Here is a 24,802-nt window from a genome sequence, read left to right on the forward strand (position 1 = left end):
GTCCTGTGTTAACTTAACCTAGCCATGGAGTCGATCACACCTTTTAACACATGTTAATCAGAAACCGTAGCCCTGCAGCAGAGTAGGCTGGAAAGGGGAAAAGGAGGCCGGTGCTGTTAGCATATATATTTTTAACCGTCCTGAGCACAGGGCAAGGACTGTCTCAGAGCTTTTACTGGGGATGCAAAGGGGATAAATAAAAATGGAAAAGAGAAATTATTAAAACTGTCCCTTGATAACTAAATGGTTGATCATAAATCGGCGTGTCTATGCAAATGAAGTAAATAATTAAAAACTCCAAGAACAGCATTGACTAGGTGGTTGATGGCTGGCAATTATAAAAGCTGAATTTTTAATATGCATACATCTAAGGAGCCAGTAAAAATTAGCTGCCAGACTAATGGACTTGCCTTTCTTTCAAGGCAGAATTTTAATGAGAGCATTATTTATAGCAGAGCCCAAGAACGAGTGTACTCTTGCTTAGTCTCTCTTTTGTGTGTGTGTGTTCCCTGACACCTTATTCATTAAACAATGATCTTCTTTAGAGAAGAAAAATACTTTACACAGTGGGGAGCAAAGGTCACCTTGACCTCTGTAATTAGTCATGGTTCGTATATTGTAAAGAGAGTTCCTGCTTTGAACAAATAATGTTTATAAAAGCCAGTTTGCAATATGTATTCATTTCATGCTGCTTCCCAGGTCATTTGCATGCAAAGTTAGCTGAAGTGAAAATGAAGATAACGGGGTTCTTTATAGTACAATACTCCTTGTGCCATTGTGTCCTGTATGGTAGGTGGCATTACATCCTTGGGGACTATACTGGCCATTTTAAGTGTGTATTTTGATGCGTCCAGGGTGGTCTGAGCATGGCATTAGGAGACACAAACTCCTTAATTCTAATTCCAGCTTAGATATTGGGCCTGATCCGACATTGCCCTCATTCTGCTTTACACCAGGTAGGCCCACACAAAGATGCCACAAGGCAAGATTACCCTGGGGAATACTTCCAGCACGGGGGGACCCCTATGCCCAGATGCAAAGCCACTTCGTCAGCTCTGCACCACCTTCACAGCAGCCTGTAGTGCAGGTGGCAGACACCAAGTGATTCTACCCCCTGCAAAAAACAGTGGTTCATTAAAGCAAGGGCACAAGCCTAACAGAGCTGGTCAAATTCATTTTCTCCATTAGAAGTTTTGCCTCATTCCCTGATTGAATGATAAGAGAGGACCATTCTCATTTTTATTGGATGGTTTCAAATTTTTGGCAGAAATTTAGTTCACTACCTGATTGGTCCAGACAGTCCAGCGTCTCCAAGGAAAGGACCCAAGCTGGACTAACCAGCAGAAATGAGAAAAATACTGTGGCTAAAGAGTGATTTATTTTTTTTAAATACCCCTTTTTCCCCAGAGGTGGTCCCTACAAGTCAGGGTTGGACAGTGTATAGTACCTGTAGCTGTGCTTTGCCTCTCCAATGGATAGAAAGAAAACTTTTTCACTTTGAAAGTCGGTAGAGTTTACCTTCCAGCTTCTCCGCTTGGCTGTGAGGAGCTTGGGTTTGTATTGATTATGTAAAAATGCACTCCGTTTGCTTTTTTGTTTGATAGGGAATTCTATTGACATTCAGGGTGTGTCTACACTGCAGTTTGGGACAGCATGTGTAGGCATGCCTGAGCTAGATTTTATGGCGCTAGATTTTATGGAGCTAGCTCACTAAAAATAGCCTCTCCTGCCACAGCTACACGGCTAACTTCCAGAGTACATACTTCGAGTCCTGGGTGGCATTGTACTTCAGAGGCCAGCCCATAGCACTGCAGATACACGGCTATTTTTAGCAAGCTAACTCAATCCAAGCTAGCTCAGGTAGGCTTACACATGCTTCATTGTTGCCTCCCAGTTGTTGTGTAAATATAACCGTAGTGGGATTTAGGCTTCCTAGGTCTCTAGGAACCTTTGAAAATCCCAGCCATATATTCTCGTATAATAAATGCCAGAAAGTGCCAAAGTCTCTGATTACAAACAATAACTTACAGTAGAAAATGAGAGTGTAATAGGAGCACCCATCCGGTACAAGGTTGTTCCAAACTCTTGCAACCTTTCAGAAGGCAGGAAGTCACTCAGGGATTGCTCCAACACAGAGAAATGTCCCGGTGCTCTCTTAGTATGTGCAGAACCCTGGTGTCATTGCAAAGAACAGTCAGTTGGAGAATGGCACAAATCCAAGATGCCTAAAAAGAACTCTCCCTCCATCAGTCACAAAGAGGCTCTACAACCCCTCCAGCCATGGCTCATTAGTCCTGGATTAAGGCGCCTTCTTCCCTTTGGGCAGGAACTGATCCTTAGATGTGATGCAGGCTCACGGGGACCATGCACTCATGCTGCTCCTTTTGCCTGTCCCCTAGAGCTGGATCTTAGACTCCATTTGGACTTATATGCCCCTATGTGCCCTCTCCAGCAGTCTTTAAAGTCTCTTCTCTAATTGCATCCTCATTCTCCAATTGGAAACCGCTGGCAGCTGGATTTCCTTCTAGCTGTCTAGCCAGTCAGGGCTCTGTGGTAGGCAGAAAGGCCAGCTTCTTTTGTCTGCTCATTGTCTAGCCACTCATGTATCTGGGGGCAACACCAGCCTTCACAGCACTGCTGCTCATCTGTGGAATGGGGGCTGCACAAGACTATTTGTCTGCGAAATCTTGTTTTTTTTTTTTCTGCTCTGATCTCTTTATCTCTAAAAGCAGGAACCTACAGTGGTTGCCTGTGTTTTTCTATGCAATGTTATTTTCCCAGAACATATAAAAGTGTCTAGTATGATATCACAGAAGAATCAAAGGTGGAAAACCTCCGCTTTTGCCAGCTGAGCTATCCAAGACCACCTATTGACAATACAAGAAAAGAAAATAGAGACATAGATTTTAGAATGGGGCATGTGGCAAACAGAAGCTTTCACATTTTCCCCACTGCATAAAACCCCTAAGCCTTCAATAACAAATCAATACTGAACAATGGCTAATGCTTCTCTGGATTGTGAAGACTTAAGAGTTCACGCTGGAGGCAGGAGAATAGTGGAGTGGGGAGGGGAAAAAAGGAAGACGATTTGTACAAGCACTCAGCTCTGGCTCTTCCTACCTTTTGCTCGAAACAAATTCAGGTGGGATTTTAGGCTTTAATTTTCATTCTTAAGGTATCAAAATACAGACATTTGTTCCCCCCCCCCTCCTGCTTTTTATTCCCCACTAGCCTCTGCTCCCTTCATGTTGATGAAGGCTGTTGTGTTCTTCATGCTCTTGTTTGCTTTGTGTTTAATTTCCTAGGACTTTGCCATAAGGCCTTGGCTTCTCAATGTAGGAGGCTTCCATTTCTGGGGGATGGAGGGGCCCCGATATCAACTTATAATTGACAATGCTCTGTGTTATAAACCAATCTATTCAATCACTACGCTGAAGAAGGGCAGATTTTCATCAAAAGAAGCTCCCAGAGGGATCACTTACTTTGAAGGAAATGCATTAATTAAAGCACTCCGAAAAATAGTGGGTGAAGAAATGCATAACATTTCAGCTAGATTTTATGCTACATTGAGCACTTTTTTGACCTTTATCTCCAAATGGTAAACAGAAATGCAGTTTTGAAAGCCCTCGTACATACTGGTGGCACAACTGGATTGTTTCCTCTGCCGTTCCCCTTAGAAAGAACAACAAAAATAGGATGCAGTTACCATATCCACAGCTGAAGCTGTTCAGAGCCCAGGCAGACTAACATTAATAAATGAGGATAATTAGACTTGATTTGCATATTAAAATGGTCTTAATTAAACACAAATTCTGTAAACGTTTTAAAGGCTGTAATCGATCTTTTGCAGGCTTTCTTGGTTATTTATATGATCTAATAAAGACTAGAGGCTTTGTTAATGAGACCTCTATTTCCTAACTTGTATGTGTCAATGAGATTATTGCACTAACAATTATGGAGCTGGCTGCCTTTAATAACTTGTAAAACCCTAAGGCTGAAATTCTTTTGTCTGAAGACTACATAAAATGATAGATCTACTATAATGTGAGTCTGCTGCGTATGTTTTCTATTTTCCATTATATACTGTAAGGAACTGTCCAGCAATCCTCACTCAGGCAGAACTCCCACTGAGTCCCTGGGAGCTTTGCCTGAATAAGGACTGCAGGATCAGGCCAATATTGTCCTTTTGCAATATTGAAATAATGCATCTAATATTTTATACAGTGTAAGACCTAAGCAGAATAGATTTGGTCAGAGACTCCCGCCCCAATGTCCAAAAAAGTCAGATTTCAAGAATAAACTTTTCTTTTCATATATATACAGTGACATACGGTTGTTTCAGATGGCAGTACATCCGTGCACAGTAGGAAATGTTTAGTGTGCAGCAACAGGGTCCACACGGATACTTAGTGTGGAGCATGCTGGAATGCTGTAGATATTCACCCCAGCTTGCAGCTTGGCAAGTGCTCATGCAAACATGCCCTCCAACTAACGTGCAGTCATGCTGCAATTTCACCACTGAACTGTGAAAATGCTTCAAGGAGTGTTACTCTTTTCAGTGTTTGTTTGCTAAAGGTTTATGCCATGATACTAGCGTCTTGGGAACACTGCGGTCGAATAGGTGGCGTTCACGGGCCCATCAGTGCTTGTTCTCTTCAGGTGCTAAATAGGTTTTGGAGAACTCATTTTTGTCTTGACAACTTTGTCTGTAACAGGCAAGAAATCTGTCAGGAGAAAGTGCTTCAGATCAGTTTTTATTTTTTGACCCCTAATTTTAGTAATGGTCTCTTATCCCATTATTTGTTAAATGTTAATCAAAAGCAACTGGCATTGACATTTTCTTTGCCATGAGATGTGGCTATGAGATGAGGTAGACTAGGCCCAGTGACCCCTGCTCGAGGCCTCACGGTCCTGCCACACCCCCTCCCAGAGAGGAACAGAAGAGAAGTCCTCCAGTCAGCCTAGAGTGGTTGTGGGGAAGCAGCCAATGAGAGAGGTAGCAAGGAGCAGCCAGTCAGGGCCCAGCAGGGCCATATAAAAGAAGCTGCAGACTAGAGCAGCAGTTAGTTTCTGTCTGGAGCTGGAAGGGAGAGGGCTGGGTTACTGGCTGGCTGAAAGAGCAGCAGGACCACAGACAGCTCCATGTGAGCAGGGAGCAGGGGAGCAAAGAGAGAGTTCCTGTCTGGCTTCTAGGACTGGAGTTGCCGACAAGGAGTGGGTAGAGCTGCCAGGCATCCAGTTTTTGACCGGAATGCCCAGTCATAAAACGCACCGCTGACTGAGCTGTTAAAAGTCTGGTCGGTGGCACAGCGGGGGCCTGGGGCTAAGGCAGGCTTTCCTACCTGCCTTGGTTCCTCATGGCTCCCGAAGTGGCGGCCAGGTCCCTGCAGTCCCTAGGCACATGGGCGGCCAGGGAGGCTCCGCACGCTGCCCTCACCCAAGTGCTGGCTCTGCAGCTCCCATTGGCTGGGAACCACTACCAGTAGGAGTTTCAGGGGTGGTGCCTGCAGGTGCAAGGCAGTGCATGGAGCCTCCCTGGCTGCCCATGCACCTAGGAGCTGCAGGGACCTGGTGGCTGCTTCCTGGGAGCCAGGTAAGTCCCGCCTGGACCCTCCCACACCCCAATCCCCCGCCGCAGCCCAGAGTCCCCTCCCGCACCCAAACTTCCTTGCGGAGCTTGCACACCGCACCTCCCCACACACCCCAAGCCACTACCCCAGCCCTGAGCCCCCTCCTGCTCACCAAACCCCTCATCCCTTGTCTCACCCCAGAGCCTGCACCCCCATCCAGAGCCCTCACCCCCCACACACACCCCAACCATCTGCCCCAGCCCAAACCCCCTCCTGTACCCCAAATCCCTCATCCCCAGAGCCTGCATCCACAGCTGAAGTCCTCACCCTCTCCCGCATCCCAATCTCCTGCCCCAGCCCAGTGAAAGTGAGTGAGGGTGGGGAAGAGCGAGCCACGGAGGGAGGGGGAATGTAATGAGCAGGGGCGGAGCCTCGGGGAAGGGGCGGGGAAGGGGATGGGCCTCAGGGAAGGGGATGGGCCTCAGGGAAGGGGCGGGGCTAGGGTGTTCGATTTTGTGCCAGTAGAATGTTGGCAACCCTAGTGCTCTCCCATTACAGCCTGTGTAAGATTTTCTGGTTTCACCCCTCTCTGAATGTGGTTTTGAAGACTGTAGGGATAATTACATAGTCTATACTCCTGTGAATTTAGTCATCATACAAAAAATGAAACAGAAATTCCCTTTTCATTTACATTAGAAGTAATCTTTACAGGGAAATATGAACAAAGCTAAACTCAATTGCATATATTTTTAAGTAACCACAAAATATAAAAATTAGAAATTATTTTTCTTCAGTGTGATCAGAGAGCTATATGGGTTATATAATGTGGAAGGGACTCTCAAAATCACTCCGGGTTGGCCTAATTCTGTTCCCACTGACGTGAACTGTGGGCAATCTAATGAGAGCAGAATTAGGCCAGCAGTGAGCCATTTTGAAAATCCTAAGGCTGCAATTTAGCATGGTACTTTAGCATGTGCTTTTATCTTTAAGCATGTGATTAGTCCAATTGATTTCATGTGCTTAAAGTTTAAAGCGTGTGTTTAAGTACCTTCCTGGATCTGAGCCTAAATGATTTGGAAGAGATACTGCAATATGTAATACAACATTGAAATCCATGTGAGTTTTGTGGAAACAAGGATTCCAGGATGAGGTCCTGTGATTAAAACTGATAGGAATTTTGCCATTAACTTCAATGGGCTCAGGGTCTGACCCATTCCATAATTCAGTATCTCAACCAAAAACATTTACTACACATCTATTGCAATGTACGGTAATCATGATCGTGAGGACGCTGCTTTTTTAAGTGCTAACTGTATCCTGGGCTGAACAAATTCAGAGGTCGTAGGCCTAAGAATTTATTAACTCAGGATGTGGTTAGGACTAAATTTAATGGGAAGCACATCCTGTCACTGTTCTACTGACATTTAATTGAAATATTCAAATTTTAAATAAGAGATAAGAAAAAAAATTTCCAAAGCCGCCCAAAGAATCTGTCAAATCCGACCAAATGATTAGAGTGGGTTGAAATCGACTGAGCTTCAAAACATTGACAACATTTGAAATTCAGCATTTTGAACTTCGACAAACATTAGGAATTTTTGATGAACCTTTCACAATTCCTCAGGAAGAAAGCCCTGGGTGAGCAAGTGGTTTACTTTCCATTCCCATTCAGTGCGGGGTTTCTCTGCCGAGACTGCTAATTTGGGTGCCAATTGGGGTTATGGCTATCTGCCCAGCAGGATAATGGACTGAGATCACATGTTGTTTGCTCATAAACCAACAAACAGCAATTAGATGGTGAAGGAGCTGAACATATACATTTGAAAATCTATAGCACAATCAACCCACCTTGTAGATTAATGAAGACAATAAAGGATACACAACAAACAAGGTGGGTAAGATAATATATTTTATTGGACCATCATTGCACAGAACAAACACTAAGCCACAAGAGGTATAAAATGCCAATTACAAATTATTGCTGAAAGCTTTAATAAAAATGGCAGGGTTGTTTATAGTTGGAAATACTGCTTCTTGTTTGCTTCTTTTTTTAATCTTCCTTCTTTCTCCATCGATCTGCCATGTTAAACTTGGATGGGCTATGTTCCACATGGAACAGGTTTGACAATAGAATGCACAGTGTAAATGCAGTATTGTTGCTAATGAGTTTGTAAAAATGAGATTTTAAAAAAGCAAATAGATGTCAGATGGGTAATAGCTTTGCTACCACTGACCTGATTTGTATTCTCCCTGGCATTTTGAAAATGGAAGAGGCTCATTAACCATTCCCTATCCTTGAGCCATCCTTAGTTATCTGTTCCTTTTTTTAAGAAACACTCTTCCGTAGGTTGCCTGCAATGTTTGCTAGGTTGTCTAGTTAAAGAACTTTAGTTTTGTTTATTCAAGACAGGCAAATAAGTGCTGTTCTGGTGTGAATTAGAATTAGATAACGGTTTGGCGTTCTGAACCAAGGCTATGGTTCTTGTTTGAAGGTGCCTAAATGTTGTGAGTGCTTTTCAAGAGATTTGAACTGGAAATAAAATGGAAAAATCAAGAGATTTTGCAATATTTTTGCCAGCCTGAGTTGTAGATTTTATGTATTTATTTATTGAGAGTCCTAGGTAGAGACGATATAGAGTGTACAGCTTTAAAAATACAATCACTGGACACAGGCAAGGAGTTTACAACCCTAGAAGGTGTGCAGAAACGGTGGAAATCTTATGGGATCAGCTCTTTTTTGTTAGATTTCCACAGACTTGGGCTGCATTTGAACCACATCCAAAAAAAGAAGACTCTTTCTATATTTGGTTTCACACAGAATCAAAACTCTAAAGGCAGGGAACTTGAATCCCAATCTCGTGCTCTTGAAATCTGGGGAGGAAAGAGAATTGGCAGATTTTTCCAGTTTGAACTCATCTCTATTTCTTATATTTAATTCAAGTCCACTTATGTATTACTTGTATTGACATCCACCTTCATGTCATCTCATTTACAAGGTCAACATAAATTCTTCTGAATGTTCCTTTCTGCTTTCACTGTGGTCACTACTTCCCTTATTAGGCACCATCAGCAAATTCAGTTAATTTGATCTTTTTTTATAGTGCTCCTTCTGAGGCTCAGAAGACTGAACATGAGAGAGACCTGTTATATCCATATCACTTGAACATAACTCATGAAAACTCTTGTATGCTTTTCAGAGTTTTGGAATCATGAGTTCATTTAATGTGACCTTTATCTACAATAAAAATGAACGACCCTGTTCTGTGAGAGAGAAGGGTCCCATCCCACTCATGCAGTGAGCAGAGCTGAGGGACACTCACCCTGATTAGCAGGGTGGCACTGGCCATCTTTATTGAGCACTGTTCTCCAGATCCTCTCTAGGGTGGACCACTAAAACTACAGGGGAAGGAATGCAATCATCTAAATTGGATGCTGGGTTTAATGCAAGGGCAATCTGATATGTTCATTAAATTAAATTAATGGAGATATCCTATCTCCTAGAACTGGAAGGGACCTTGAAAGGTCATCGAGTCCAGCCCCTTGCCTTCACTAGCAAGACCAAGTACTGATTTTGTCCCAGATCCTTAAGTGGCCCCCTCAAGGATTGAACTCACAACCCTGGGTTTAGCAGGCCAATGCTCAAACCACTAAGCTATCCCTCCCCCCATGTAGAGCTCAGAATCCATTTGAAGAAGGAATGGGTTCTGTTTCTAGTATTGTCTGCAGACATCAACCAGGTGAATAAACACTTTGTATAATCTTTAGGTCCTTCCAGCTACAGCTCTTCATATATCCTCCCCAAGGACATTGATACTCCATAAATTCCTCAGATGTCTTTCAAGAGGTGGTCCATCCAACCTTACACTCTCCCTCTCCCAAGCCATATGGCCATCTCTATTTCCCCCACACCCCGGGTTCTTCGGGTGAGGAGGGAACCGTGTGCTCACTTTCTTCATCTTGCAGCTTGCTAGATACAGACCACCCTTCACTGGTCTTTAGCAGGAGGAGGAGCCGGCAATGGCTGACTCCTCCCCCTGTAGGGTTCTGTAGTTCCTGGAGACATTTAATTGCCAGTACTGTTAAAATGAGAGCCCAGATGAAGGCATCCCATAATCCTGAGTGTGGTAAATAGAAAATTGTTCTGGTTCCTTAGCAACTGTGTACTATTTGGGACAACTAGTGGTTTCCAGCTTCTGCACTATGATTTAGAAAGTGTCTATGACCCTTCACTAATTTTAACAGCATTGGCTGCCGGTGTGTGTCCCGGACCCCTCTTCCTTCTGGAGGTTTTCCTCTCCCCAGAGACACTCATGTATTGTTTAAGGACACTAGCGCCTCTGAAACTGCATGATAGTGGATGTGGTCATCTGGTGCTCCTTGGATTAAGGGAACGACCTGGACTGAAAAGCAAGTCGGGGGCAGAGGAGGAGGAGATCAGTCCACCAGCCCCTTTGAGGACAACAAAAGAGACATGTTGGCAGAGGGCTGGCAGTCAGAGGTGCCCTAAAGAGCAATAGAAAAGAGTGCTAGCCTCAGAGGCAGGATTATGTGGAATTTAGACCTGCATGGTTTGATTTATCAGCAACCCCATCCTGAATAGCTAATTAACACCTTCTCTCTCTCAATGTTTCATGGGATCTTTGTGAACCCAAGTGCTCAGAGCCTCAGTTTCATATCTTACCTTAAAGATGGCACCTCTGTTATTTCACGGTCCCCTACCATTCAATGGGATTGATTCAGTGTAAACTAGCTGCAAGGGTAAACTAACAAACATGAACCAAGTAAAGACTAATACAAGTAATGCCTGAGGCTGAGTCTCCAGATATTCTTGAACAATAGCTCTGAGAGGGATGCAAACTGTTCCTATTCATTTGAAAAGGTTGTTGACTCTGAAGAATAATGTTGATTTAAAAGTCAATATTATCCACTATTTCTCTGCTGATAAAGCCAAATAAACAAGGGAAGGCTGATCTAAATATGAAGAGCTGTTGTGAGAAGAGTCTCATGATGATCTCACCTTTTGGTGTCTCATGTAGGTGGCATATGGGAGAGTACCATGACTATTTTTTTCCAGTTGGAGCCTGATGGACTGGTTGAAAAGGTGTGTCTAGAAAAATGAGCTATAGGTTTAAAAAATGACTCCCACCCTACCCCCTCAAGATCTTTGGAAATAGTTATCCTCTGGTGTGGACTTGATCGACTGAGTTCAACACTCATTGTAGCAAAGTTGACTGAACTACAGATATTGGATAAACAAGGTGAAAACTTCTATTCAACAAGTATTAAATTCCGTTGACTTGACCTAGCCTGCACGAGGGAAGGTTGTACAGTTTTTGACACCCTTTGTCAAAAAGAGGTAGACTTCCTACTGTGGAGAAGACCTCAGGGTCAAATTGTCAGCAGTCTGTTTTTCAATTGCATCTATTTTTAAAACCTTCTCTGGGGAAGATAGTTGTTTAAACAATGCACAGAAACTCTGTAAATGTTTAGTAAATAGGTCACAAAACCATATTTCTTCCATTCCTCTGGTTTGTTGAAACTTTTTTCTGTTGAGTTGGAAGCTGATGAATCCTGCAGGAGTTCATAGAAGACAGTATCCTACGTGGTCGCATCTGTTCAAATACTGCCTCTGGTTAAGGGTTTTAGCAGCCTGCAGTATTAGAAATCCAAGTGTGGGGAGAAGACAAAAAGATAATTCACTTTCATCTCAAGAACAAAGCCAAACAGAAAGGCTTTTTCAACTTTCTTAATTCATGAAATATTTATTATGGAGTCAGATAATATTATGAGGCATGAATGGGGTCTGTCAGCATTTCTATTACAAACCCCTGTTTTCAGGGTTTGCCAGGAGAGCCTCCAAGGTTCACTTTGAACTGACTTAGCATTCAAGGTCTTGGCCTGGAAGCACATTTTTCTTCCCAATTAAGAAAAATAAGTTTGAACATTTATATCTTGGAAGAATATTTAATGCAAAAGCTATGTTAACGCTACGTTAAGGGGAAGTTCAAATGCACAAAAGTGAGGAAAGTCAGAAATAAGTGCTCCCAAAGCCAGATTACCTTAGTTCCTTCCGTATTCATAATGATCTGTTGCCAGTGGTATTGTATAAGTCAATTCAAAGATGTGCCCAGGGGTGCTGGATTGAGGGGTGTTGAGGGTGCAGCAGCACCATTGGCTTAAAGTGGTTTCCATTATGTACAGGGTTTACAGTTTGGTTCAATGGCTTTCATCACCCTCATTATAAAAATTGCTCCAATGTCACTTGGTGGGCCATAATATTTATGTGCAAAGTGACAGAATTAATATTATGGAATCTTAATTTTGTTGTGCTTACATTCCCAACCTTGGCGGTTCACTAGCAGATTTTTTTTCCTGTTGAAGGGAAGGCTGGTCTTGTGTTTGAAACATGGGTGTGAAAGCTGAGAAATGTAGGTTGTATTGGAGTGGAAGGTGTAAAATGGGGAAACTGAGTCACAAGTCCACCCAATTTAGACTTAATCAATTCTCGCCTTTAGTTATACAATTTCAGACAGAATTCATGTTACTTAGTGTCTGAACATATATTTATGCCAGAAAATAATATCAGACAAAACAGAATAGGTGTAGGGCCCAGATTTCCTAATTCCGGGGCACAGGGAAAGTTAACTTGTATTTCATGCTGGTTATTGCCTCCTCTGATCTCTTCGTCTGGTCCTTCAGTCCTGTTCCTTCCATTGTTTCTCCGATTTGGGCCCTGTTCACTTCTTTTATACATTTTCACATTCCATATTTATTTTCTCCAATCAGCTTTTATCATAGCCACCCTTTAATTCTTTATGTAACCTGGACATTTTAATCTACCCAACTCCTGCCTTTTTTCTGCTGTTTTTCTGCAGTTTTTATATCCTGGGTTTTCTCAGTAAAATACTACTTCTTGTTACAGGTTTGTGTGTGTCTACCTCAAAACTTCCAGAAGAACATTCTCTTTGTTCTATCAGCAATAACATCATTTTAAGCAGATTGGCAATTCTGTGTAACAGATGAATTGGCAAAACTACACTTATGCCGGCAAGGCCCAAGTGTTACCTCACTTAAACTCACTCACTGTCAATTATTACAAATTATTAATATCTATCAAAACTTTTACCCTTACCATTTAACAATTATTCATTTTGATATTTCAATATCATATTCACTATATATATATCTCTTCTATCTCTTTGTGGGGGAGGAGTTACAGAAAACTCAATGATTCTTTAGTATCAACATTTCTTATCTTCTTTAAACATGGGTTTTCAAAGGCCTTTTTCATTCAAAGTCCAGTATTGTTTGTGAAACATTACAAAAAACAACCTTCAGTCGAAATTTCCCAGTGAACGCATTTTGAGGGGTGTCTCAGTTTTAGGGCTTTAATGTTTAGTTGCTTGTAATGGCATCCCAATAGTTGTTTCCTGACGCTGCCACAGACTTCATGTGTGACCTTAGACAAGTCACTTAATCACTCTGTACCTTAGGGTACGTCTATACTTACCTCCGGGTCCGGCGGTAAGCAATCGATCGTCTTGACAAGCTGCGATAAATCGATCCTGGATCGATCCCGGAAGTGCTCGCCGTCGACGCCGGTACTCCTGCTCCGCGAGAGGAGTACGCGTAGTCGACGGGGGAGCCTGCCTGCCGCGTCTGGACCCACGGTAAGTTCGAACTAAGATACTTCGACTTCAGCTATGTTATTCACATAGCTGAAGTTGCGTATCTTAGTTCGAAGTGGGGGGTTAGTGTGGACCAGCCCTTAGTTACTCCACCTGTACAATGGAGATAATACTACTATTTACCTACCTCACAGGGCATCCTCTGTAAAGTCCATCCTCTGATGAACAGTGTTATATAAGTGCAAGGTATTATTTATTTTAATTAATAAATATGTTTTGTTTTAGTTTTAGAGTAGAAATGTTAGGACTTCCTATTTGAATGTGTAAGGCATATGGTTATTTGAAGAAAGGATGTGTTCATTGGCCCATGTGTATTTGCTTTAAGGTGCACTCAGGGATCATAGCATTCTTTCCAAATCACAAAGCCCAGTGAAAATACCGATGAGTGTTTTGCTGTGTAAACGCTTTTCTGAGTGCACTCACCAAGGCTGTAGAACTCCCGGGAGGGCCAAGAAGTCCTGCATATTTGAATCTCTGTCCATGTAAATAGGTGTAGATACGCTCAGATGTATGTATCTAAAAGATCATAATGGATTACATCAAAAAATGATGTACTGTGCTTACATAGCACATTATATTTAATAAATTATAACATTTCTCAACCAAACTTTTCAGCCCTGTAAAGGATGTATTCTTTGTGGAAGTCTATCGCCCGTGGTATGACATTCTAAGTCCAAAAAGAGTTTAAATTATCAAAGCCTTCAAAATGATTGAGCAGTACCTTAAAACATGCAGAACAATATTATTTTCACACTCTCATAAATCAAAAATGGCTCAATGGATTTTGTTAAACTGGCAATTAAATACATATTAGGAAAACGCAACTGCTGTGGTAAGCAGTTAATGGTCTAACTTAATTCCATAGATGAAAAGAAATGAAGAGCTGGGCTGAAATCTCTATCCTTAACCTGTTTTGCCTTGATATGCATCACTCAATAGCAAGGCGGAATTAGAACAGAATTTCACCCGTGGCACTGAATTCCCTGGCTTTTTGTGTGGTGTAAATTAGACCTAAGAAATTATTTGAACTCGGATTCCTTGTTTCAGCGAGGTTACCTATTTTAGCTTCTCCCCTCCAAGGAAATGGCAAAATGCTTTCTGAAGCTACCTTTTCTTTTGTGGTACGCTGAGGTTTAAAAATAGAAGCATCATCAGGGTCTTTTAAGATCATTCAGATGACTCTAATCCCAGACAGGCAATTAACAGCTATGTTTAGTGAAAGCTAACAGTTTGATAAGCACCAGGAGATGTTTCTGTGTTATTTATAAACACTGATTCTAATTTATTTTAAATAGTTTAGTTTAAATTTAAATAGTTTAAAGCTTTGAAATGAGAGAATATTTATATCCATTTTTATCAACAAATGCTTCACTTTTAATACTTGTTTTCTTTATATGAACGTTGCTGCTGTGTAGTTTTTCTTTATGATTGTTAGTTTCATGGCAAATCTACAAAATAAAAGCAAGTGGCTACCAGCTAGTCATTCAAAGAGAGTGGAGGAAAACCCAGTTTTACAAATTTAAATTTCAAAAATATCAAAAGTCTGGTGACTCAGTTTAACAATGAATATGGTAGTCTTCATAATTTAGTGCCCCAGGAGGCTCCTGGGCTTTGTATCCAAGGATATTAATACATTCCTTAGGGGGGAACTGGATAAATTTGTTGCTCTTTTAAAACTCTGGAATTCTACATTAAACATTTTGCTCTTTTATTTTTCTCTTGCTGGAGAGACGTAGTTTGATGGTCATTGGAATTATGACAATAATGTCTCAGGAACTTCGGACCCTAATCAGAGAATCTTCCAAAATATTGATGGGGGGATAAGATCTTGTCTTTCTAACAGATCTTTTCCTCATTATATGAGGCAAAGTACTGTGGTCCAGAGTTTGCCTCTAACACTCTTGTAAATGGAGAGGTTTGGTCAAATGTTGGGCATCCTCATTGCTTTCTTGGTGGCAAGAAGTACTGTCTGTAAAGTGCTGGAGTGCCAACAATGTTTGCATCTGCTCTGCCACCCCAGCCCTCAACCAGAGAAGGCATGTAGGGTGGGATCCATGATAGAACTTAGGCACCTAAACCTCTAATGTAGGTCTGAGATTGAGGTGCCTAAGTCCCAGTTTTGGTTCCACTGCAACTCACAAAGCTCTTGTTGAACCCTATAGGCACCTAAACTCACTTGATGCCTAAGTGTTCAGAGTAAAAATTCCCACCTCTGGGCATTGCTGCCTCACTGTAAGCACCCAGACACTTATCTCCCACCTAGGCCCCAAAACAATTCACAAACCAGGGAAAGACTAGATATGTTCAGCAACCTAAGTTGTGTGCAGGGCCTGATCTGATAGGCAGCCTCTGAGCATGCCTACTGTAGCCAGTCCCATTTAAAATGTGTCCAGAGGAGGTGGTGGTGATGTTGGCCATCTTATAACTTTTAGCCCAGTGATTAGAGCACTCACCTGAGATGTGGATGGATCAATTCCTATTTCTGCCAGATGGGGAGCTGTCAGGAGATTGCTGTAACCATGAGCTATGGAATAGTCTTGGGCCTTTAACAATTACTTCTCATACTGTATGGACCAGATTATGCTAATTGCAAAGGGACCCTGCCCTGAAGACACTGCAGAACCACACTGCCTTAGTGGGAGCTCCACAAAAGCCTGTTCTGCAGGCCCTCTGCCTAACTTATTCCACTGGGCTCCTCCTCTTAACTCCGTGTGAAATTCACCCTGGACATAGGACATTCAAAATACTTCTTAATTGGGACTTACACCCCTTGCAGAGTCTGCATGGGGTGAATTTCACACTGAATGAAACCAGGGTCCTGAGGCTATACTAATATACAATCAAATAATTAAAGACCAAAGCAGAATGTATATGCAAGGGGGAGGCAGTGTTAAGGTTATGTGTGCATCATTAATTCACTTTTGAGTGCTCAACTTTGCAAACTTAATGTTTTCTTAACATGGGCTCTAATCCTGAAAATACTTATTACCTCTTGACCTCAATGGGGCTGCTCACTGTAGTAAGCACTATATTCATTAGTAAGGGTTTGCAGGTGCAGTCATATAGTTTTCATGTATGCAGTTAGAGTACAAATCTTACCACTACTGGGGGTGCTGAAAGGAACAATAAAGTGTAAATTCTGAAATATTAGATTAACTATAATAGATTTATTTGCAGTTATTATTAGCAATTACATTTGATCTGCTGATACAGTACATATTATGATGAATCTAGTGGCGTTGTAATTACTCTTCAGGGACACTATTTAGAAATACCTTACAAGACCATTGTCTGTTTTATTCATTGGTGATAAAGATTGGGATCTTTCTAGAAGGAAAGTCAAGAAGTGCTCATTCAGGGGTATTGTGTCACATGTTTCTTGTCTTTTCCTGCTGAATCCCCGTCCTTGTGGAAAGATGGATTTTTACAAATATTAGCATATATATCTCAGAGTGCAAGTCACTGCCCTTCATCCTACCAGGCAACACATTAATTTAAAGGGGCCAAAGTATATTTTCCATGACTGCGATGCAAAAAATGCCTTGACATGTAGCTTGACAGTGCCACTAGAGCACAAGTTAGATTTTGTAGTCTCAGAATTTTTATTCACCAGACTTTTCATGAATATTCGGTTGCACTCTTCCCTTCTCCTATTATGTTATTAACTTTATCAAATTTAATTTACCTATCACTATCTACCCTGGGGATTGTGTGTAATAATGTTTCTCTGCTAAGAGAGAATTCATAATTGGGTAATGAATATTTAAATTTTCTTTTTTATCAAGGATTATGGGTGGTAATTTGATTATTTATAAACCTTTTAAATATATAGGGCCAAATTTTTTGTTGCTGTGTGTCGATTGAAGACAATGGAGTTACACAAGTAGAGAATTAGGCCCATTTTGTGAATCTTTTTCTTCCTATAACTGAAGTTTAGATAATGGAATTTTGTAATGGTTTGTTTTTCTTTTTTTTATTGTTATATTTGTATTGCAAAATTTCCATGAAAATATTACCTTGTTCCAGCAGAGTGATTTCAACAGTAGATCTCCAAGCTCTTTACAAGGAGGAAAATATCATTATCCCCATTTTACAGCTAGGTAAACTGAGGCACAGAGTGGTGACATGATTTGCCCATGGTCACGCAGTAGGCTAGCACCAGAGCCTAGAATAGTACCTAGGTCTCTTGAATCCCAAAAGAAGTGCCATATCTACTGGGCAACTGCTGTATTATAATTTTTGTGTGTGCGGTCCTTGTCACAGACCCAATAAGGGGAGATGGGCCTCAGCCTCACCTGCAACATGCTTAGCTCACGTTCCCAGGTGGGGAGGATGAGTAATAATGAGGTCATGTGACTAACTCAGGCCAGACTTAGGGACATAAGAGAGAGGCAGAGCTTGAGTGGGAGCTTGTAACATTCCAGTTAGGTAGGGCTAGGAGTGTCAGGCAGGACAGAAGTCTGGGAAGCTGCAGCTGGCCTGAGGAAGCAACAGTAGGTGAGTGCTGTGTGGGGAAAGACCGGGTCCTGCAGGAAGTAAAGGGGCTGTTAGGATTATAACCCAGCTCCAAGAAGGAGGACTGAGGGCTTCTGACTAGGGGAGAAAGGACTGGTTGAGTCATGGAACCAGGGGCCAGCAGGGTTAAGATGGCATGAAGTACTGTGTTGTGAATATGTCTGCAGCAAGGGAGTAAGATAACTATAAACTGAATAGAAATTCCATACTATGCATAAAAGTACTTTTTTGTGTGTGCAAATTAGCCTAGAGACTAGGACTAAAACTTTCACAGCAAGATATCTTATGAATTTCAACAATTTTTGAGTTATCCATGCCCCAAAGAGTACATTAAAATCTTTCCTCAACGGAAAACCTGTAATTTTTCACTCTCTCATACTCATGAATGGTTAAACAGAGTTTAAAATTTTCCCCAAATAACAACATTGGGTTGAGCATAATGATTGTAAATTCAGCTAAAATAAGAATTTCAGATAAAGTGAACATTAAAATAAAGAGGGTATTACCCTGTGTAACCTCAGTAGCAGTTCTTGCTATTGGTCACATTTACATAAACAAAAATTGATTGGTTCCAATGCCAGTAGCAGTAAAATATTGCCCAAAGTGCAGAGTGGTTTCTTAGCATGTAATACATTGCCCAAAACCTTTGGCTGTTTTTAATGGAAGGCATTTTAATGCTATTTCCCCTTGAGTCAGTTTGTCCTCATTTTTATTAAGATGAGGGTGTCTTTTCTCCCCATGGCCCAACTTACCAACAGGGAAGACCCTTGGCAGGAACATCCCTCCAAGGTAGCAGGGAGCTCTGGTAAACACTCCCAGTATCCAAGAGCCAGGTTTCAGAGGAAGGGAGTAGTTCGTTGAGGGTGTGTGGAACAGGGGGGAGGTTAGATATCTCTGGGAGGGATCAGGCTGGCATAGTGGAGGCAAACTTGGAGCCTTTTATGCCAGGCCTCCATCCCCTGAAGACCCAGGTCATCTGTTCCCAGGACAAGGCATTGGAGGTTGCAGACTGCTGACCTCTTTGGCAGTAGGCTGCTTCCCATATCTGAAGAGCATAGGTTGACTAGCTCCTTTCTCCCACCTTGGCTATCTATTTCCCAGGCAGGAGAGATTGTAGTTTGGATGCCTGCTGTCACCGAGATAACATCTGACCTATACTATTGGCCTCCCTAGGTCAACTATAGCCTACTGGGGAGGGCAATAGAAGATCATTCATTTTGATTTCACTGTTTTTGGTTTCTTAAGAAAACATTAAAGGTGTGTGTGTAATTGTCACTGTGTCTCAGTGCATCACAGCTGAGAATACTAGATTCAGGACAAACTGCTGAGAAATCAGACCAACTTACCCCAACTGGTGGTTATTCTCTCATTAGATTATACCAGTAACAAAGGTAAACTTCTGTCTCACCACACTGGTTAACAGGAATTCAAAGATGCAGTTTCCTTGGGCATTCCAACCCTTGTCTCACCACCCAGACACTGGACTCCATGAGGAGTGGTTACTGAAAACCACTTTCATCACATAGAGAGCTCTCTAATCCCAAGAGATCAGCCATGTAGCCAGGTCAATATATAACTCAGATGTTACCCAATAATCATGCTGCTGCCAATCCTTTAGTAACTAAAATCTAAAGGTTTATTAATAAAAGAAAAGAAGAGAGTTAATAATGATTAATAGATCATATACATACAAATAACTGCAAAGTCTTTATATCAGGTTTGTAGCAGTGATGGTATAGACTACTAGCTTGTAAAGTCTTGCTGGTAACTTCCAAAGATTGGAAGGTCCTCAGTCCATAGTTCGAAATACCCCTTTTTGTTGTAAATCCACAGTCCAGAGAATCAGGGCAGGAAACAGGCAAAATGGAAATATCTCCGGGCTCTTTTTTACCCTTTGCCATGTGCCTGGAATTTTACTGTCGCAAACAAAGCTCACAGCCCAGTTTGTGGAAAGTTACTGGCACAAGATGGAGTCCAGGATCACATGAGCATATTACATGTCCTTATATGGCTTGATGACTCACAGGGGGTGGCCATTGGCCCCTTGGAGGCTGAGGCATCTGCAGGAAGAGCTATCTGGATGGAATGAGTTTCTTCTATGGCTCATTGTGAGAGCTAAGTGTCTTTGATGGCCCATCCACACAAAGCTGTCTAGCCTTGATGTAAATCTTATCTGGTAGGTGTTACCCAGGAATACTACATGTATAAGATATACGTTCATAGCCAATATTCATAACTTTAGATACAGAGATGAAACATGGATTTAACCAGGATAATCATATTTGATAGACTGTAACTTTTCCATTGATACCTTAGATGATGTACTTTGTACAAGATTTGTTGCAATTGTATAACAGTGGCAATATCCATAATATAAATGGTCATATTTCAATCATACAGCATCACAGTAATATATATAAAACCACTACACTTTATTAAATCATTATTGAAGCATTCACTGAAAGCTGGCACTCTGCTTTCCAAAGGATTATAATTGTGTGTGTCTAGTTCATTAAAAGTGATTTGTGAGAGAGCCATTAGCTGACAATATTGTAATGCATCTTTTTTACTAACCACAATTCTGGATGCAGATGTGCATCATCACATATCTTTAAAAAATCTGCTCCTTGTCATGAATGCAGAAGTGCAGTAGCTGATTTTTAGCATGTTGGGTGACGTGCATTTTTGTACATGACAGTAAAATCAAGCTTGGTATTTATAAGAAAATAGTGTAATTTACATAACTATAAATCATTTAATTGTTTTCATTTTCTGGTTGATTTCCTAGGGCCTCTGTGCTCAGACTTTCTATGGTCACCTGCATTCCTGTAATCATGCTACATTCAACATGAAGGTAAGTTCTGTGCACGAAGGATCGGTTTTTCATGTCACAAATTATAAAGCCAGAAGTTACCATTGTGATCATCTAATTTGACCTCCTGTATTACACAGGCCATACACCTTCCCTGAAGTAATTCCTGGTTGAATTAGTGTATCTTTTAGAAAAACATCCAATCTTGATCTTAAAATCTCCATATTCCTCTTTTGTAAACAGTCTTTGTGAGCAGATATTTTTCCCTCATGAAATTGCCAATCTTGTAGGAATGTCTCACGATCCTATGACAGTTCGTGAGGGCACACATACTGACTACAGTATGTAAAGTTCCCACTATATGTACAATAACGCTCCATCCCTATGACAAAACTTAATTTATTTCTTGCTATCGCTGAGCCATTCCCCTCACTGTGACTGTAGTTAGTTTAATTAGCTGAGGTTTCCTGTTGGCTGTTAGTCATTTCCTGGGTAGTTAGTTTTGTTGCTGCTGTGTATAAAGGCTATTCTAGATCATTTTGAGTTGGATTAGTGATAGAATGCAGATTGATGGCAGATCTGGAGAAGGTGTGGGCCCTCATGGCTGAACTTCATGTGAGAGTAGAATGTTCTTTGCAGACCAGCACATTGAGTGCTTAAAACACCCTGATCCAAAGCCTGTTAAAGTTGGTGTACAAAACCCCACTGATTTCAAAGGGCCCAAATCAATCCCAAAATGCCCATGAGAATGGTGTTTCCTCTGTAAGAGCTCAGTCTATGCAGCCTTAACTTCTAAGACACAAGCTCCAACTGGGAATAATCCTTGTTTTGCTATCTGAGAGCCTCTCCTGGGCTCTCTACAACCAGTGGGGAGGGCAGGGCACCCCAAAATCTTCCATTAATGGTGAGGAGCAGGGCAAGGCACAGCAGTGCTCCTCCCACCACACTGTGCTTCAAAAGGGGCTTCCCTGCATGGAATGGAAAAGCCGAACCAGCTCTGCTTGCATTAGAAGGGGGGATTGGGAGATCGGAGAACTGGTGACTGTCTGGCTCCTCCATCAATCCTGACCAGACAGCTCTATTGTTTGGGGGGGGACTGGTAATTCTACACACACACACACACACACACACACACACCAAGGTTCAAACTTTGCTCTAAATTACAGTGAATCTGAAGTAATTCCACAGAGGTAAACAGAGTTACTGTACGATAATGAGGTACAAAGAATGTAAATGCCTGTCAAGTTGGAAAGTGCTATATGAGAACTTGTTTTAAATGTAGCAGTTTATCAAATTCTTACAATTTGATATAGGTGTATTACAAAAAAAGATTCTCAAGTTCAATGCCAGCTCAAGTTGCCTGAGTGAAATTTACATTATGCGATTGTACTGTTTTCCTATCATCGCTGAACACAAATATACACATCAGGTCTGATTTTTCAAAACTCAGAACAAGAATACTATTTTGCAGAATGGACAGTAAAGTGATTGTCCTTTAAAACTGTCCCATTTGCCTTTTACGTGCACCGACAAGGAAGAGCTGGGTCCATGATCCTGCCTCCCTATTCTGCGCCAGTGGATACAGCCAATCATGGAAGGGTGCATAGGATGCACTATATAAAGTGTCTGTCCGCCATAATACCTAGAGAAGGGATTTTACCTCCAAGTGCAATTTCCCTTGGGTCTCCCTCGGATGGGGCACTTCAGCACCTCCAGGTAACTGAGCTATGTGGAATCTGTTATTCTGGTGAGTACTGTGTGTCTTGGGGCCATTCACTAGAGAAATGTGCAAAACGATATCCTCCCTTATGCTATGCCTTTGGAAAATGTAGCTGCTAATTATGGCTGCTGAGCACTTTTGAAAATTCTGTCCCTAAAGTGTAACCAACTGTGAAGCATTTTGAACAAAAAGGAACATCTGCAACTGCAGTAACGTGAAATACTAAATAACTGACATTCATTAATTGTATCCAAAATATAGATTATTTCAGATAGCGCCACAAGAATGGTAATTGATACTTCATCTAACAGCGGAAAACTGCCATCTACCGTCTCCTTTTCAAAAGTGACTTAGGCATATAGGAGCCTAAGGATAACATTTCAAAAGAACTTAAGTGGTTTAAGAGCCTAAGTCACAAAAGTGAGTTAGGAACTTAAGTCCCATTGACTTTCAGTGAGACTTGAGCTGAAGCACCTAAGTCACCTTTGAAAATGGAATTTAGTGCTTTTGGATATTTTGCCCATCATGGCCAGTCCTAGAGATTGCTGGGTTCCATCAAATACTTGAATCTTTCAGTGAGTATCCAGTAGAGAGAGGCTTGGAAAATATTCTTTTGGTGCTAGTTTCAGCTGAAGCAATGTCCTAGCTATGCTGGCCAGACAATCTGGCAATTGAAACATGTACACCTCAGGTTCAGCTGCCTTGCCTTCTGCATATGTACAATTAATTTATATAACTGTAATTACCACTTCTGAAATTACACTCCTCCCTCAGTTCAATCAATACTGCACTGGCTTTTCCATCTATACTAATTCAATCATTGAGAATGTCAACCAATGATTTCAGCCTAGAGTTTAATGCCAGCTGTAAGATTCTTTATCAAAATAACGTGCTTATCTGGAAGATTATCAGCACACAGTCCCTTGGCTTCCTGTTAATTATTTTAGGTCATGCAGCATATTCTGCACTGGAGATGAGTCCTTTAGTACATGCTCAGCATAAAGGCCAACTTGCACCTTTGCTTGCTCTGATGAAGCCTTTATTCACCATTCTAATTATAATAAATAGTTATATTCTATGTTTTCTAGGCCATCATGCTGCAAAATATTAAGGGCAGGATTAGTAATTGCTCAATCAGGGCATCATTTAAAACAAAATACAGCACAGAAGGGAGTTAGGATCCCATTGGAGTACCTATCCCCAAACTAGGAATATGACCTACCTCTTACTAGGTCATATAAGAAGATGAGACTCTAGGGATCCTTCCTAGTAGCACCGGGGCCTCAGGAGACAGCTAAGCAGCAGCTGCTATTGGGCAAAGAGAAAATATCCAGTGTTCCCTGCAGCTAGCAGATGGCCCCTCAAAATCCTGCAATAATATAGGAAGGTGTGGGACAGGCACCTGGGACACCCGCTGGGAAACACTTAACAAGGAGGACAGGAGGGAGCAGGTGCCCAAGGGACAGGCAGGCAGGGAGTGTAAGGGACCATCACCCTCTTGCCAGTCTGGGAAAGACATGGAGCAGAAATGCTTGCGTATAAATGGAGGAATGAGTGACCATTCATTAGTGCTTGTTTATAACTGATATTCTCAGCACCTTGCCTGCATTAGATTAGGGGGAAATAATCATAGTAACCAATTTTCCTTAAAACAAATAGTATTTCTGAAATTATCAGTGCCCCAAAGGCTTCATAAAACATACTTCAGTAGCAACATCCAGCTTTCCCTCCCCACGCAGAAATGCAACCAGCATTTCAGGTCAGTCTTCCATTGATTTACTGAAGGACAAATAATGTCAGACAGTTCTTATACAAAAACAAAATTTCAATTTTGTTTACCTCTTCAGCAGTCCAGCTTGATGTCAGCTACCATTTAGCTAGGCCAATAATATTGATATTTGATGTCAGTTCTTATTCATTACTGCACCCAAATGATACAAAAGCCAAATCTTTTAGATGTTTCCATAGATGGCCAAATAAAGCCAGGGCTGTCAGACTGCAGCTGACAGACGGAAACCAGAAAAGAACAGAATACAAAATCAAACATGGATCTGCTGCTGCTGCTGTTATTTATGTATTCAGAGTGTTCAGTTCTTTGCATAAGCTCAAAGCCAGTCACTTATAAAGGTTACCTAGTAATATCAAATGTGTAATTAGACATGCAGAAGGGCTAATAGGCTCTTCTCCTAGTTTATTGCTATCTTCATGCATAAGAAATATAATTACACAACTGGGTTACACTCTAAATGCAGATATTAGTATTATTACTTGAAAGTTATTAGAAGTAAAAAAAAAAATCAAAAACTGAGAAGTGTCCTTATCAAGGCAAAGGGAGAAAGAAATTCCTATTCTGTCACAGTGGTGGGGCAGAGAGGAAAGTATGCACCAAAACATAATTGTTCCTCATACAGTTTTTCATTCATTTTGCTGGTAGGTAGAGATTCAATCAGATGCAACTGTAGGAAGAAGCCTACCTTAACAAGTAGGACTGATTCCA

General features: G+C 41.4%; 1 protein-coding gene across 1 annotated transcript in view; it reads left to right on the top strand.

Moving 5' to 3' along the window:
- Nucleotides 1-24,802, top strand: part of SPAG16 (sperm associated antigen 16) — a 702,831-nt gene that overhangs the window by 522,572 nt on the left and 155,457 nt on the right. Inside the window, 1 exon segment of the mRNA XM_026647788.1 lies at nucleotides 20,562-20,627. Within this exon segment, the coding sequence (XP_026503573.1) occupies nucleotides 20,562-20,627 (66 nt within the window).

Source organism: Terrapene carolina, unplaced genomic scaffold (assembly GCF_002925995.2).
Source record: "Terrapene carolina triunguis isolate 2854851 unplaced genomic scaffold, T_m_triunguis-2.0 Scaffold62, whole genome shotgun sequence".
Lineage (NCBI taxonomy): Eukaryota > Metazoa > Chordata > Testudines > Emydidae > Terrapene > Terrapene triunguis.